This window comes from Dipodomys ordii, unplaced genomic scaffold, assembly GCF_000151885.1.
Source record: "Dipodomys ordii isolate 6190 unplaced genomic scaffold, Dord_2.0 Scaffold62, whole genome shotgun sequence".
In the NCBI taxonomy this organism is placed as follows: Eukaryota; Metazoa; Chordata; class Mammalia; order Rodentia; family Heteromyidae; genus Dipodomys; species Dipodomys ordii.
The window spans coordinates 10,971,495-10,986,280 of record NW_012267278.1 but is presented as its reverse complement, the minus strand read 5'-3'; the positions used below and the strand labels follow the sequence as shown (position 1 = coordinate 10,986,280).

Genomic DNA, 14,786 nt, shown 5'->3' with positions numbered 1-14,786 from the left:
CAGCTCAAGGCTAGCACTCTACCACTTGAGCCACAGCGCCACTTCTGGCTTTTTTCTTTTTGCTTATGTGGTGCTGAGGAATCGAACCCAGGGCCTCAGACACACAAGGCAAGCGCTCTACCACTGAGCCACCTTCCCAGCCCATGTCATCATTTTAAAAGAACAGTGAAAACTCTTAAGTTGTAAAAACATTGACTTTTCCTGCTACAGTCATTGAAATTATATAAATTTATCTAAAACTCCAATTTATTAAAGTATGCAATATAGATAATGTTCAGAGCTACCTTTTATCTCAAACTTCCCATAAGAGTCAGTGTAAGCCAATCCCCTAGTGATGTAAAGGTTAAACTTATTTGAAATCTGTTAATGGGGAAGATATTGATTGTGCAGACAGGCCAGAAAAAAATGAGACTATTTCTTGCTAAGGAAATAATCATTGTTATTCAACCTACAAGTCCTAAATACAAAAGGAAAGTTACCATTTATTATGTTTCTTTGTGTGATAGCTTCATTGCAATGTGCATGAGTAATGTGTACTTTGTTTTTTTCCTTCCGTAATTCTTGATGGCTCTCCACACCCTCCCTACATATTTCATCACATGAAACTGTGCAGAACCCAGAAAGCATTCTGCTTCAGGTTGCCATTAATTAGTAAGCATTACGCACAGTGTCAATTCCCCCAAACTGTTCACGTCCTAATCTCTGTAGCCTGAGATTAAGTTAAAGACTTTGGTACAGAAAGATTATCTGGGATTTATAGAGCTGACCCAGAGTAATCGCTGGGGCCTTAAAGATGGAAGGAGGGAGTTAGACAGTCAGAGAAGGAGAAGTAGTTGTTGGAGTGATGTGATTGCTGGCTTTGAAGGAAGACAAACGAGCAAATGACCTTCAAGATGCAAAAAAAATATTTCTCTTAGAGTTGCTAAAAGGAAGACAACCTTCTGACATCTTGAGTCTGAACCAGTGAAACCTATTTTCAACTCTGACCTCCAGAACTGTAAGACAATACATTTGTGTTGTTTTAAGCCACTAAAATTATCTTTATCATAGCAGCAAGGAAACTACTGCAAGCATAGTAATAATCATTAACTGATGTGCACTTTTCTCAGCAGTATCTGCAAATCTTCATAGGTAGTTTTCCTATCATCTATGTAGTCTTGGCCTGATAGATGCTACTTGAAAATGTAAGGAAACGAGAACCAATCTTAATTCTCAGATAGGAAGAGCAATTAAGCCACAGAAAGGCCTATTATGTGAAAACTAAGTGTATCCCTTTATCTCAAAACAAAATATCAGAAAATAGAACATGTTTGGTATGTAAAATCTTTTATTGTTGTTGTTGTTATTTTACTCTTCCTTCCTCAGCACTATAACATAAAACAGGTATAGTTTTGCCTTCTTAGTTGGCTTTCTGTCACAATGACAAAGTCTAGGACCCATGTAGAGATTCAGTTTTGAGGTACTACTGTTATAATTTAAAAAATAAAATACTAAAGACAAAATAGCCAAAATTTGGGAGCCAAGTACTGGTGGCCCACATCTGTAATCCTAAGGAAGCTAAGATCTGAAGATTGTGGTTCAAAGCCAACCCAGGCAAGAAAGTTTGTGAGACCCTTATCTCTATTTAACTACCAAAAAGCTGATGGTAAAGCTATGACTTAAGTAGTAGAGTGCTAGCCTTGAACAAACGAGTTCAAGGATGGCACCGAGGCTTTTTGTTCAGGCCCCACAACTCCTACAACAATAACAATGACAACAACAACAGCAACAACAAAAAGCCACCATTGGATTTTCAGAAAACTTTTGAACATATAGACCTGATCAGCAAGGATTTTACCCTATGGAATGTTTTGGCCACATTTATTCAGTAGTGACAAGATCCTCGAGACTATAGGTACACTCAAGTATAAACACACCAGGGTTACCTCTGTTTCATCTTTTACAAGTAAAAGTGACCTTCATTCAAGCATTTTTATACAGATTTCTCTGCATAATATCTGTTATTAGAGTGAGAAACAGAAGGGTACACAGATACTAGGTGCCATCTTTGTCTCGTTCCTGCTTATAGAGATACAGTTTAGCTGATGCTGGGCCTAAGTTAAAATTCAGAGTGATGACTGTATTCAGTTCCCAACTTAGAACCGCTTAGATTTTTAGTGGAGAAGAATTTGGGGTATATCCTGTAAAAGAAGGGGGAAGGAACAATCAGGGAGGAATAATAGAGAAGGTGAGCTTGGGGAAGATTGTATACCTATACTGACATGTCACAGTGAAATCTCTTTGTACAATAAATATATGCTAATAAATGTTTTTTAGAAGAATCCACAAAAAGTATGGTTCTCAGAAGCTACAGAAGTTGACTAAAACAAAACCTACCCAAATTTCTCGCCAAAATTAACAGACTGTTGTTACTGAGTGGAATCTGGCATTGCACAATTTATATTTGATGATTAATCAGTTGATATCTGCCAGGAAGAGGCCTCAAGACATAGCTTTTCAATTTAGCTAGAAAAAAAAAATAGCACCGTTAATGATGGCCTTGACATTCAGCAACGCCAAATTAAGCAGTCAATCTGACATTTTATAGACAGACTGTTACAGAGGTTCACACTTGGTGGACCTTCGATAAGCATTAATTGCTTGGCTGACAATAAACAGCTATACATCTGTTGTTTTCCAAACTGCACATGGTGGAATAAATAGAAAGCTGATTCTAATGTGCTCTAGGATAGGACCTGATGAGCAACAAAAGGTGTGTGACGATTTTGATACAATAGCTTCACAATTTCCTTTTAAAACTGAGCACATTCACTAAAAACATAATTCATTTTGTAATCCAAGGTGAGTTACTATTCAATAGTGATCATGGTCAGACATTTCTTTCTTTATAAATAGAAACCTGAGAGACAGAATCCCATTCCTGTCTTTCCATTATTTGACTCAGAGAAACCATTAACATTTCTGAGTCAGATGACTATTATTTTTATTATTGTGCTTATGGTTCACTGCATTCATTAAATTGAATGGAGATGATGAACTATGGTTTTCATTTTATTCTTTCACTTGAACTGATTTATTTCTACTGAATATAAGTACTATGAAACTAGAAAAATATAAAGTAATCAAAATAGCGAATACTTTTTATCATATATACTATGCTTCCAATATGTATGGAAATATTATTTTAATTTTTTGTTTCATATCCTCTTAGTGCTGTTAAAATTATGATTTTCATGCTAAGTTTTAGTTAAAATAGAAATATCACTTATCTATCACACATAATATATATTGATCTCATATATAGTTAAGTTAACCTCAACTTCATCTGAAAGAAGAAATTCAAAGAATAATATAGCTGATGAAAATTGAAGCCTTTAAAATTTGGTATTGAATGAAAGCAGATGTTTTATAAAAGAGGGACAAGACAGTTGATTGTGAGTTTGATGAATAATTATTGGGATCTGTAGATACACTCTGTTTATCATCTTTGTACAAAATCGACTCAGAATGAACTGTCCACACTGTGTGTTGATTCAGCTGCCTGTTGAATCAATTGCTTTTAATTAGCCCATCTGATGTTGATTGGATTCCTGGTTTGCATGCCTGAATTTCTAAGATACTAAATTACCAATATTATTCTTATTCAGAGAGATTTGACTCTAATGCAAGGAAAGATTTTCATATCAAATCATTCCTATCAACTTGTGATCACAATACATCTATTAGATGCCCTCAGATCCTGTTACAACCTGTAGAAATTAGTCTAGTTCAAGGAAAAATCTGGAAATAGGCAGTAACAATGCAATGCCATAGTGAGCAATGAGTACTCACACTTTTCAGGCCAACTGTGGTTGGAAGATGTAGAGGAGGTATCTGTACTTGTAAAGATAGTCTGATATTTATATTTGGTTTTCTTTCAATTGGAGGGCTTCTAGTTTCCCAGTTTATCCAACTGCTCCTGAAAAGGAGAAACAAAGGTAGGCTCTGAGGCCTGGAGGAATGGTAATATGTGGGTTCAAGCCTGACTCTCTCACTTACCTGTTTTATCAACTTGGCCAGTTGTTAAACTTCATTGGTTCTGTTTCTTCATGTTTAAGTATGATAGTCATGCTGCCTACTTCACAGAGTTGTGAAGATAAAACTTTAATTCGAGTGGGACTCTGAGGGCCTAGCGTGGCACATGCTAAAGGCTGGGTAAATAGTAGTTTCTGTTTTCACTGCTATCAAAACACAGTTACAAGTAGGCCCTAGGAGAAGAAATGATTATTGAGCAAAGTTCATCTTCCCCAAATGAAAAAGAAGATCTAGAAGAATGGTATATGTAGCATATGTACAGGTGTGATGGATTTATAGATAAATAATCCAAAGATACATTTTTATAACATAAAAAATTTCACCTAACTGCTTTTCTAAAGGTAGCTTAATTCTCTTACATTTTTTGTGGATCGTGTGTGTGTGTGTATGTGTGTGTGTGTGTGTGTGTGTGTGTGTGTAAGTCAGTACTGGGGCTTGAACTCAGGACCAAATTCTCCAGTTTTCTTGCTCATGCCTAATGCACTATCCACAACTCCAGTATTGAAGTTTGCTAGCTAATTGGAAATGGAATCTTGCAGTCTTCTCTGCCCCAGGTGACTTTGAACTGTCATTCTCCAGGTCTCAGCCTCCTAAGTGGCTAAGATTACAGGCTTGTATATTATTTTTTTTCTCTCTCATTTTGTAGGATGTAGAGATTTTTGCCTTGGCCTTGGACAAAGCATGTAGTGTAAGTGCAGAAAAAGTGAACTTGAACATTTGAGAAGACCCAAACACTTCAATATATTGGTTGCGCTGGCCTGTTCTGCCTTAGATTCAGGAGGTTTTAATGAAATGGTTGCTTAGCAACTAATTTAGTTAAATGGAAGTCTGTTATCAAGGGCTACTGCCCACATCTGTGATTATGTGCCCAGTGATGAGAAATTGACTCCAGTGTGTGCTGACTGACTCAAAACTGTCAAACCAAAGTGATGAAAAAAGTGGGAGATTGAAGAGGGTTTCCACAGGTAAACTGGGCATCTATGTGCAAAGTCCTAGACACATCCTTTTATGTTAGAAAGTTCAAGGAAAAGATATTAGAAGAGGACATTAAAAATGAGAGGAATTATTGAACATTTACATGACAAATTTGAATGATTTGTCAACTCACGTTAGATGTTTGCTTTGTTGCGTTTCATTTTTTGCTTTTTTGTAGTTTCTTAGTTTCACTAGACTACAGGATTTCTAGAACTGACTTTAAGCACTGTTTTGTGACTCAACTTGGAGATGCTTTTTTTTCTCGTTAGAGACTTTGAGTTTCAGATACATAAAGTCTGTTAAGAAAAGGTACCAAAGATATTAACCTTCTTCTAGCATAGAGAGGAGAAGCCTGTCAGGAGAGGGAGGCAAGAGGAGGTAAAGTCATGTGGGGTAGAGGGAGAGATTTGGGGATTGGCTACAGCCATGCCTCTCAAACATTTATATGCACGTGATCTGGGACGTCTCCCTAACACACAGCTTCTCATCTAGGTCGCTGTGGTGTGGGATCCACCAATTCTGCATTCCTAGCAAGGTCTTTAACGATGCGCTGTTGCTGATCCAGGAAAGGCCTCTGGAGGAGCAAAGGCCTGGTGACTTCTACTAGTTAAAATCCCCAAATTCCAGGTCTAGGAGAGTAATTAGTTTCCGGATTCTTCAATATGCCCAGGGTAGCTCCACAAGCCATGTTTACAGGTTCTCCTGTCATATTTTCATTTGTACAGTATCCCTACTCAGCTTCCTCTGTTGCTCTACTTTTATTCTTTTCTCCCCCTGTTTTCCAACCTTTTCTGAAATGTTCTTTCCTTGTACCTACCCTGCCTGTTTCAAGCAGACTCCTGATCACATCCGCTTAGTCACTCCATTCAAACCCTAAGTTCTGTCTTAGCACAGCTTCCCAAATGCAGTAAATCAAGGCTTCATCTCAGTCAGGATGTACTTGGAAGTCATTAAAAAGCAGGATTATAACATTGGCAGCCACATGAAACTAAAATATCTACACAGGAAAGATTATTTTCATTCATAAACAGTCTATCAAATATATTCGATCAGAGGAGTAAGAGGACCATCCCTAGATATCTGGAAAGAAGACACTTTATAACAGATAAAATAATGAACAGGAGTGTGTTGGGTGCCCATGCTGAACTCAGGAACCACAGAGCAGAAGGTGACAGGAACACAAAGACTGTTTCATCCTCCAGAATAGGTGACAACTCCTGAACGGATGCACGTGTGTGCAGGCCTGTGTGTGTGTGCAAGTGTGTACTGGGGATCAAACTCAGACCTTTGTTCCTGCTAGACAAACTCCCTGCAACTAAGCTGAACTACATTTCCAGTCAGCCAAAAACACCTTTTGAGGGTCCCCTGACATTTGTTGTGGGCAGCAGATTTGGCCTCCTCATTTACCCTCACTTTAGCTAGGAAAAAACAATTTGACTTGTATCCTTTTACTGTTTTGTTCCTTTCTCCCTCAGAAGACCCAGATAGATAACATGTGGCTTCATCCTGGGGAATTAGAAAGAGACAGATGAGAAACTATAAGGGTGCTTGTTTTGAAGGCTCATTATCACCACACAGTAAAAGTGCCAATGAGCCAAGAGCAAAGCTGTAAAACCCTGTCCCTTGAATTAGCAAACTTCATGTTTGGAGATGTTAGGAAAACCAGTATGCAGCATAATTTTAAAATAGAAGGTGAATTTTTCTTTAAGTAGATAATGTGAGAGAATTAATAATCAGTGATGTTAATTTTTTGTTCTCTGATTATATTTGTAGTAATACAATTTTATTATTTTAGTTTGTCTTGAGGTGTTTTATTCCCTGAGAGTAAGACTATAATGTTGGAGGGGGGAAAAGCAGTATAAATATATAGCAGAATAAAAAACCATGCACCAAGCATCGTTACTTATTGAGGCCATTAAGCTCTCTAGATGGTTTTGGTTACTTTTATATTTGTGAGCTAAAAGAGGCAAAGAGTCCATGTCAACTGAGGTGAGGACCCTTTTCTCATTGATAGATAGGAAAGGGCCTATTGCAGTTGGCTGAGCAGCCTCATTATCTGAGATTTATTATCCATTATAAATGTGAGCTATAACAAAAATACAATGAAATACAGCCACCATTACCATTAAACAGAACAAAATGCAATCGTTGTTGATTCAGAAGTTCATTCAAATTTCTGTAACAACTTGTAGCCATTGTAAACACCACTGATTATAGAAGATTGGGCATGTAATCGTTATTTACCATAGCTAAGATATGGAACCAACCCAGATGCCCCTCAGTAGATGAATGGATCAAGCAAATATTATATATATATATATATATATGTATATATATATAATGGAATTCTATGCCTCCATCAGAAAGAATGACATCACCCCATTAGTTAGGAAACAGAAAGACTTAGAAAACATATTAAGTGAAGCCATGCCCAAAGAAACATAGGTCCCTTGGTTTTTCTTATTTGCAATAACTAGTATATGCCTAGAACAAGCAGAAAAGGTCAAAAACTATGTACATATGACCATATAAGATGATGTTAAACAAAATGAACCCCAAGATAGGGACATGTGTTTTTTTTCTTTCTTGCTACTGTTTTTTTTAACATATTTATAATGTACTATCTAATTTTTTTGTTTCTTTTGTATGTTCTTCTCCCATGGTATAACCCCAGTTTTCACTGTATTTGATGTTGGTGCCCTGCATCTTGTATATACATTTTTCTAATTTGGGGAGGGCAAGGGAAATACAATACTAAGGATACAAATTGACCCATTGTAACAATGAGATGTACAAGATACTACATTGAAAATAAACTTTACAACTTCGGGAGGTGGGGAGTGGGGGGGGAGGGAGGAGTTGGGGAGTTGGGGAGGGAAAGGATGGTAGGGAGAAAACAAAGGAGGAGGTGACAATGCTCAATAGGAAATGTACTCATTACCTTACTCGTGTAACTGTAACCACTCTGTACAGTACAGTATTTTTACAATAATATCCACACACGCACACACACACACACAAACACACACACATGATATGACTGGGCATGTAGAAAATACAGCGAGACCAGATTGAAACGCGGTCCTTCAAGTTGTTCTTTTCAATGACTTCTTTAAACAACAGCTCTGTGAATGTGCGTGCGTGCGTGTGTGTGTGTGTGTGTGAGAGAGAGAGAGAGAGAGAGAGAGAGAGAGAGAGAGAGCATGGGTACGCACATGCCAGTATTGGGTCTTGAACTCAGGGTTTAGGTGCTGTTCCTTAGCATTTTCCCTCAAAGCTGACATTCTACTACTTGAGCAACAGCCCCACTTCTGGTTTATTGGTGATTAATTGGAGATAAGAGTCTCATCAACTTTCCTTCTCTGACTGACTTCAAACCTTGATCCTTAAGCTTCCTGAGTAACTAGGATTACAGGTGTAGGCCACCAGGATCTGGCTCTAAGTAACTTTCTAAGATAAAAGTTAAGGATTGAATGTACCCCCAAAATAATTCCGTTATTTTACCTTTAAGATTATTTGGACTCCTGAAAAGATGGGCATTCACACTGTATCTTGCCATTATACACTGTTTACACCCAAATTACATCATTTACTAGGGAAAAGGGTCATATTTCAGCAACTTTGAGTACTCAAAAGTGTCTATTATCTACTCTTTTCCTTCTCATCAAGATGGATTAGAATTTCCCACTTTCAGTTTTCTGGCCTGATGTACCAACTCCAATGTGGTTGTATTTCGTCTTGTGACTGCATGACAATTAAAATGGTCCATGGAAACGTAATTCATGGTCTGTGATTCTAGAACTCCATTTATGTCACTTTTATAAAATAATGAAAGGATACCATGTCATAAATCCACATCTCCCCCTATGGTCATCTCTTGAAGTGGACTGGACTCTCACAAACTGGATTTTCGATTCAAAGGATTTGTGGTTGTGGCAACACATTATCTGCCAAGAGTAGGTTAGGATAACTGTAAATCTCAGTCTGGCCAAGGCTCTCCCAGAGACAAATCAGTAGGAGCCAAGCAACAATCTCTGTCACACTTTGCAATTTCCAAGCAGAACCATCTCCAAGGCCATGGCAGAATGTTGTGGCTTGATAGAGAACATGGCTGTATGTTCCTTTCCCCCCTAAATGTATAGCTTTAAACTCACATATAGCTTTAAACTCACACAGGTTTCTGAAATGTTCTGATTATGAGAGATGTTCTTTCTTTTTAACCACAATTTTTATATTCTAGTATCTAAAACACTTTCCTTTTTCCGAGAGAGCTAATTATTTTAGAATATGACAAGATAGGGTATCACCTGCAGGTAGTTTTGAAGAGTCTGTTTGCTTCTCTCATTTTTGTTCATTACATATATGCAATGCTAGGGTCTTAACATACCCTCGTAAGTAGAGAAGACATGATGGTTGCCTTCCTGGCGTATATAATTTACCTTTTCAGAAAATCCAATGCTAACATCAGGCACCATTGGTCTCATCAGTTCTTTTGCTACGAAAGGCGGCCTTGTTCCTCTCTGTGGGCTCTAGGAGACCCCAGATATTATTTCATCATCCCAAGTGTATAGGCAGCTGGTGTTTTGTTGCCCCAAATGGCTGGTTCTTAAGTTGGTGGTATCCAATGAAACTTTTAAATAGGGATGCAGGTTGATCCATTTTAACAATGAGCTATACAAGATACTATCTTGAAAAACGAACTTTACAATTGGGGGGGGGTAGTTATGGAGGTGGGAGGGAAGGGAGCATAGGGGAAAAACAAAGAGGAGGCAACAATGCTTGATAAGAAATGTACTCATTACCGTGTTCATGTAACTGTAACCCCTCTGTACAGTATTTTCACAATAAAAAACTTATTTAAAAAAAGATGCTTTGCAAATTGATGAACCTGAATACACTGACCAGGATTCATTTCAAAATAGGATAGTCATTGAATTTATAACTTTATATATGGGTTTGTAGAAGTGAGTGGTGGTGATGGTTTCGGCGGGGGGGCAGTCACACTATCAATTCAGAAGAATGTGACAGAAGGCAAGACTTTTTTTTTTTTTTTTGTCAGTCGTGGGCCCTGAACTCTGGGCCTGGGAACTGTCCCTCAGCTCTTTAGTTCAAGGACAGTGCTATACCACTTGAGCCACAATGCCACTTGTGGCTTTTTCTGTTTATGTGGTGCTAAGGAATCGAACCCAGGCCTCATGCATGCAAGGCAAGCACTCTACCATGGATCCACCTTCCCAGCCCCTTTATATATGTATGTGTGTGTTTTATTGTAAAAATACTGTACAGAGGGGTTACAGTTACATGAGTAAGGTAATGAGTACATTTCTTATTGAGCATTGTTACCTCCTCCTCTGTTTTTCCCCTACCATCCCTTCCCTCCCTGCCTGCCCAACTCCTCCTCCACCCCCCGAAGTTGTAAAGATTGTTTTCAACGTAGTGTCTTATACATCTCATTGTTATAATGGGCCAACCTGTATCCTTATTTCAGCATTTTATTTCCTTTCCCTTCCCCAAATTATAAAAATGCATATACAAGATGCAGAGCACCGGAATCAAATAGTGAAAATGGGGATTATACCATGGGGGAAGAACATACAAAAGAAATAAAAAAATTCACATAGTAAAAACAATAGCAAGAAAGAAAAAAAAACACTTGGGGTTCATCTTACTTATCATCTTATATGGTCATATGTATATAGCTTTTACCTTTTCTGCTTTTAGAAGGCAAGTCTTCATGTTCAGTTTATCCATCTGATGCATCTGATGTGTAATTATGTGGTGTTCATGTTTCAATTGTTATGAAGATGCAGGGATTGCTTTTGTGTAGATCCTTTTAGGATTCCCCATTTCACTTCATTATTTCATTTCATTCCTGTGTAAGTTAGTCCCCCCCCTTATCTGTGGGGAGTGTTTTTTAAGACCTCTAAAAGATGCTTAAAGCCACAGTCTGCTTTTCTCGTGTACACTTTTATTATAGCATAATTTGTTAATTAGATGTAGGACCTAGACATCAATAACTACTAGTGAAACAGAACATGCATAACAATATTCTATAATGGAAGTAAGGTGAATATTGTCTCTCTCCACATTTCTTAGTCTAGTCAGCTTCTGTGAGTGTGGCACACTACACGATTCAATGGGCTGAGTTACCCTCACTGTGGTCATTGTGATGTGGTGTTAAGCTGTACCCAGGACTGTGCTGCCATGAGTCTATATAGTAACCAGAAATACTTCTGACTAAATAATGCATGTGTAGCATCCACGGCATAGATACACTGGATGAAAAGATTATTCGTGTCATGGGCGAGTCAGAGTGGAAGTGTGGAAGATTTCACCATCAGCACACAATTTAAAAGTTACACATTGTTTATTTGAGGAGAATTTCCCATTTAATATAGTCAAATTGTCATTGACTGTTTAAATAAAACAATAGAAAGCTAAACAAGGAAAAAAGGTATACTATGTTTACCTAGAAGTGAGATTGTTCAATCATAATGGCAAAGAACTTGGCTGGGTATGGCGGCTAACACCTGTAATACCAGCTACTGCAGAGGGAAAGATCAAAGTTCAAAGTTTTGTTGTTATCTGAACAAAAACAGCTAAGGGTGATTATTCACTCTGTCATTCCAGCTACACAGGAGACATAAGTAGGAAAATTGTCATCTCAAGCCAGCCAGAGGATCAGGATGGGGAAATAAGAGCCTTCCTGAAACACAACTAAAGCAAAAAAAACGGTCTGGCTACCAAGCACACAAAGCCTGAGTTCAAACCCCAGTACTTCCTAAAAAGAACAAAGAAATAGACATAAAGAAGTCAGAAGTGAAAGTGTGACCAATTGCCCAGAATGGATAGGATGGCTGCACATTACTTGATAACAGGGAGACCCAAGATGGAGAAGGAATGGGTTCCCCGAGCACAATAGCTTTGAAGGAGACTCATATGAGAGAAATATGGTCCGGTGAGCGTCTGGCTGGGACTGCTTACATCTCCAAGTGACTTTGCAGTGGTTTGTGTGAAAGAGGCTCTATCGACGCGTGTCAGAAACTAGTCAATCCTTAGGAGTAAACTTTTTCTTTCCTGGTCTATCTGGGTTGTTGTCTTGCCCTTTTCCTTTGCCATTTCCTAATCCAGTCTCTCTTTTTTCTTTCTCACCCCAGGCCATGTTCAGTCTTTGCATGGTGGAGAGTGGAGCTGACGAGGTAAACTTACATGGTGTGACCAGCCTTGGCTTAAAGCAGGCTCTGGAGTTTGCATACACGGGACAGGTATGACACCAAACGGAACCTGAGAGTCTTTTCACTTTATCTGCACCCAACTACAGGACATTATCCCAGAAATAGGAGATTCTAGTAGATTTCTTCTTATGTTTTTTGTTGTTGTTGTTTTGTTTCTTTGTTTTTGCAGTACTGGAGTTTGAACTTAGGGATTTAAGCTTGCTAGGAAGGTTCTATCTCCTGAAGGGTTCTACCTCAAAGGATTTTTGCTCTTGTTATCTTTGACAAAGGATTCCACATTTTTTTTGCATGTAAGTCTGGACAGGACCACAATCTTCCTATTTATTCTTTCTGCTTTAGCTAGTATGACAGATGTGTGCCACGCTTAGCTTCTTCTGTTGAGACTGGCCTAGACTGGCCTCAAACTAAAATCCTCCCATCTTAGCCTCCTATGTTGGTAGGATTATAGGCATGAGCCACCACACCAGTTTCTTGTTACTCATTTTGATATTCTAAAAGAGCTTTACATCTATGTCATTTTAACACAATCCATTGTAATTTTTTTTGTGTGTGAAAATACCATACAGAGGGGTTACAATTACATGGGCAAGGTAATGAGTACATTTCTTAACAAGCATTGTTGCCTCCTCCTTTGTTTCCCCTTCCCATCCCTTCCTATCTCCCCCCCCCCTCTTCCTTCACTCCTCCTTCTCCCGCCACAGTTATAAAGTTCGTTTTTCAACATAACGTCTTGTACATCTCATTGTTGCAATGGGTCCACCTGTATCCATATTTAAACAATTTGTTTTTCCCTTCCCCTCCACAAATTATACCAACCTCAAATACAGTGAAAACAGGGGTTATACCGTGGGGGAGGGACATATAAAGCAACAAAAAATTATCTTATAAATGTGTTAGAAACAACACAAGAAAGAAAAAACATTTGAGTCCTTATCTTGGGGTTCATTTTACCTAACTTCAATTTATCTGTTTCTGCTTGTCTCAGACATATACTAGTTATTGAAAATAAGGGAAACCATGGGACCTATGTTTCTTTGGGCCTGGCTTACTTCACTTAATATAATTTTTTCTAAGTCTTTCCATTTCCTAACAAATGGGGCAATGTCATTCTTTCTGATAGAGGCATAAAATTCCATTGTGTATATAAGACCACATTTTCTTGATCCATTCATCTACTGAGGGGCATCTGGGTTGGTTCCATAGCTTAGCTATGGTAAATAATGCTGCAGTAAACATAGGTATGCTGGTAGCTCTCGTATGGTCTTGTTTGTAAACATTTAGGTAAATGCCCAAAAGTGGGATTGCTGGGTCATAGGGGAGCTCTATGTGGAGTCTTTTGAGGAACCTCCATACTGCTTTCCAAAGTGGTTGAACAAGTTTACACTCTCACCAACAATGTAGTAAGGTTCCCTTCTGTCCACATCCCCTCCAGCATCTGTTGTTATTAGAGTTCTTGATTATAGCCATTCTAACTGGGGTGAGGTGGTATCTCAATGTTATTTTGATTTGCATTTCTTTTATGGCTAGAGAGGTTGAGCATTTCTTTATGTGTCTATTGGCCATCCTTCTTTCCTCTTCAGAGAAGTTTCTCTTTAAGTCTTTAGCCCACTTATTTATTGGGCAGTTGTTTCTTTGGGAATTTGTTTTCAGGGGATTTTTTGACTGCATGCTTGCAGGTGTAATTTTTAACTACCTTTAGAGGGATAAGTTTGATTTTCACTGTTAGCAATCAAGAAGTTCAGTTTCTCAATCAAGATGGAAATAGGCCTCAATGTGTATCTCAGTGACAGTGTGTATAACGCATACACAAATCCTGAGTTTGGTGTCTGGCACCACAAAGAATTAAAAGTTCAACACAAATTTAAATCCTCACAAAACTATGTCCAAATCTTAACACTTTGTCCTCTTTGCTTAGAGTCAAGGCTCAAGGCAGTTAAATTGGAATGTGAAAATGTGATCAGAATCTAGTTTGTACATCACTGAAATTGTTATAGGATTTACAGGATCTCTAGACATCATTTAACATTAAGGAACTATTTACATAAATCAGTCCAGGAGCAGGATAGACGCTTCTCCTCATTTATCAATTTTCATCCTTTAATTCCATTCTTACTGACTTGTGTTTGGTAGCTGCTATGCTGAACTAAGAACACCTTCTCTTGACAGATGAGGAACAAGGTCAACATATATAAATATATAGTCACATGTCTTCAAAGGAATAGGAATGATAACGGAGGCAGAACACATAACACAGAGGAGGAAAATAGGGCATGGTCAGGACGAGCAGTACAAACTTTCACAGAGAGGTGAATGAGAGCCTGGAAGAATGAGAGTTTATCTTTCCTCTGAATTTTCTTTAGATGGGTACCAAAGTAGGTTAGATTGCCCAGTCTGTTCTCTGGAGATAGTATGGTTTGAGATGTGTCAAACAGTCACTGAGACAACTCTTAACAGTGAGAATGAAAACAATAGAAAGGAAGGATACCATGCATCAAGTCCACA

At 38.3% G+C, this 14,786-nt stretch overlaps 1 protein-coding gene across 5 annotated transcripts in view; it reads left to right on the top strand.

Moving 5' to 3' along the window:
* The window catches only part of Klhl32 (kelch-like family member 32), a 142,343-nt gene that overhangs the window by 22,103 nt on the left and 105,454 nt on the right, over positions 1–14,786 (top strand). For 2 of the 5 annotated variants that reach the window (XM_013022397.1, XM_013022399.1), the window contains one exon: positions 12,207–12,314. The exons of the other annotated variants lie outside the window; for them this stretch is intronic. In XM_013022397.1, coding sequence (XP_012877851.1) covers positions 12,207–12,314 — 108 coding nt within the window. The remainder of the gene's footprint in view (positions 1–12,206; positions 12,315–14,786) is intronic. 5 annotated transcript variants of the gene reach the window in all.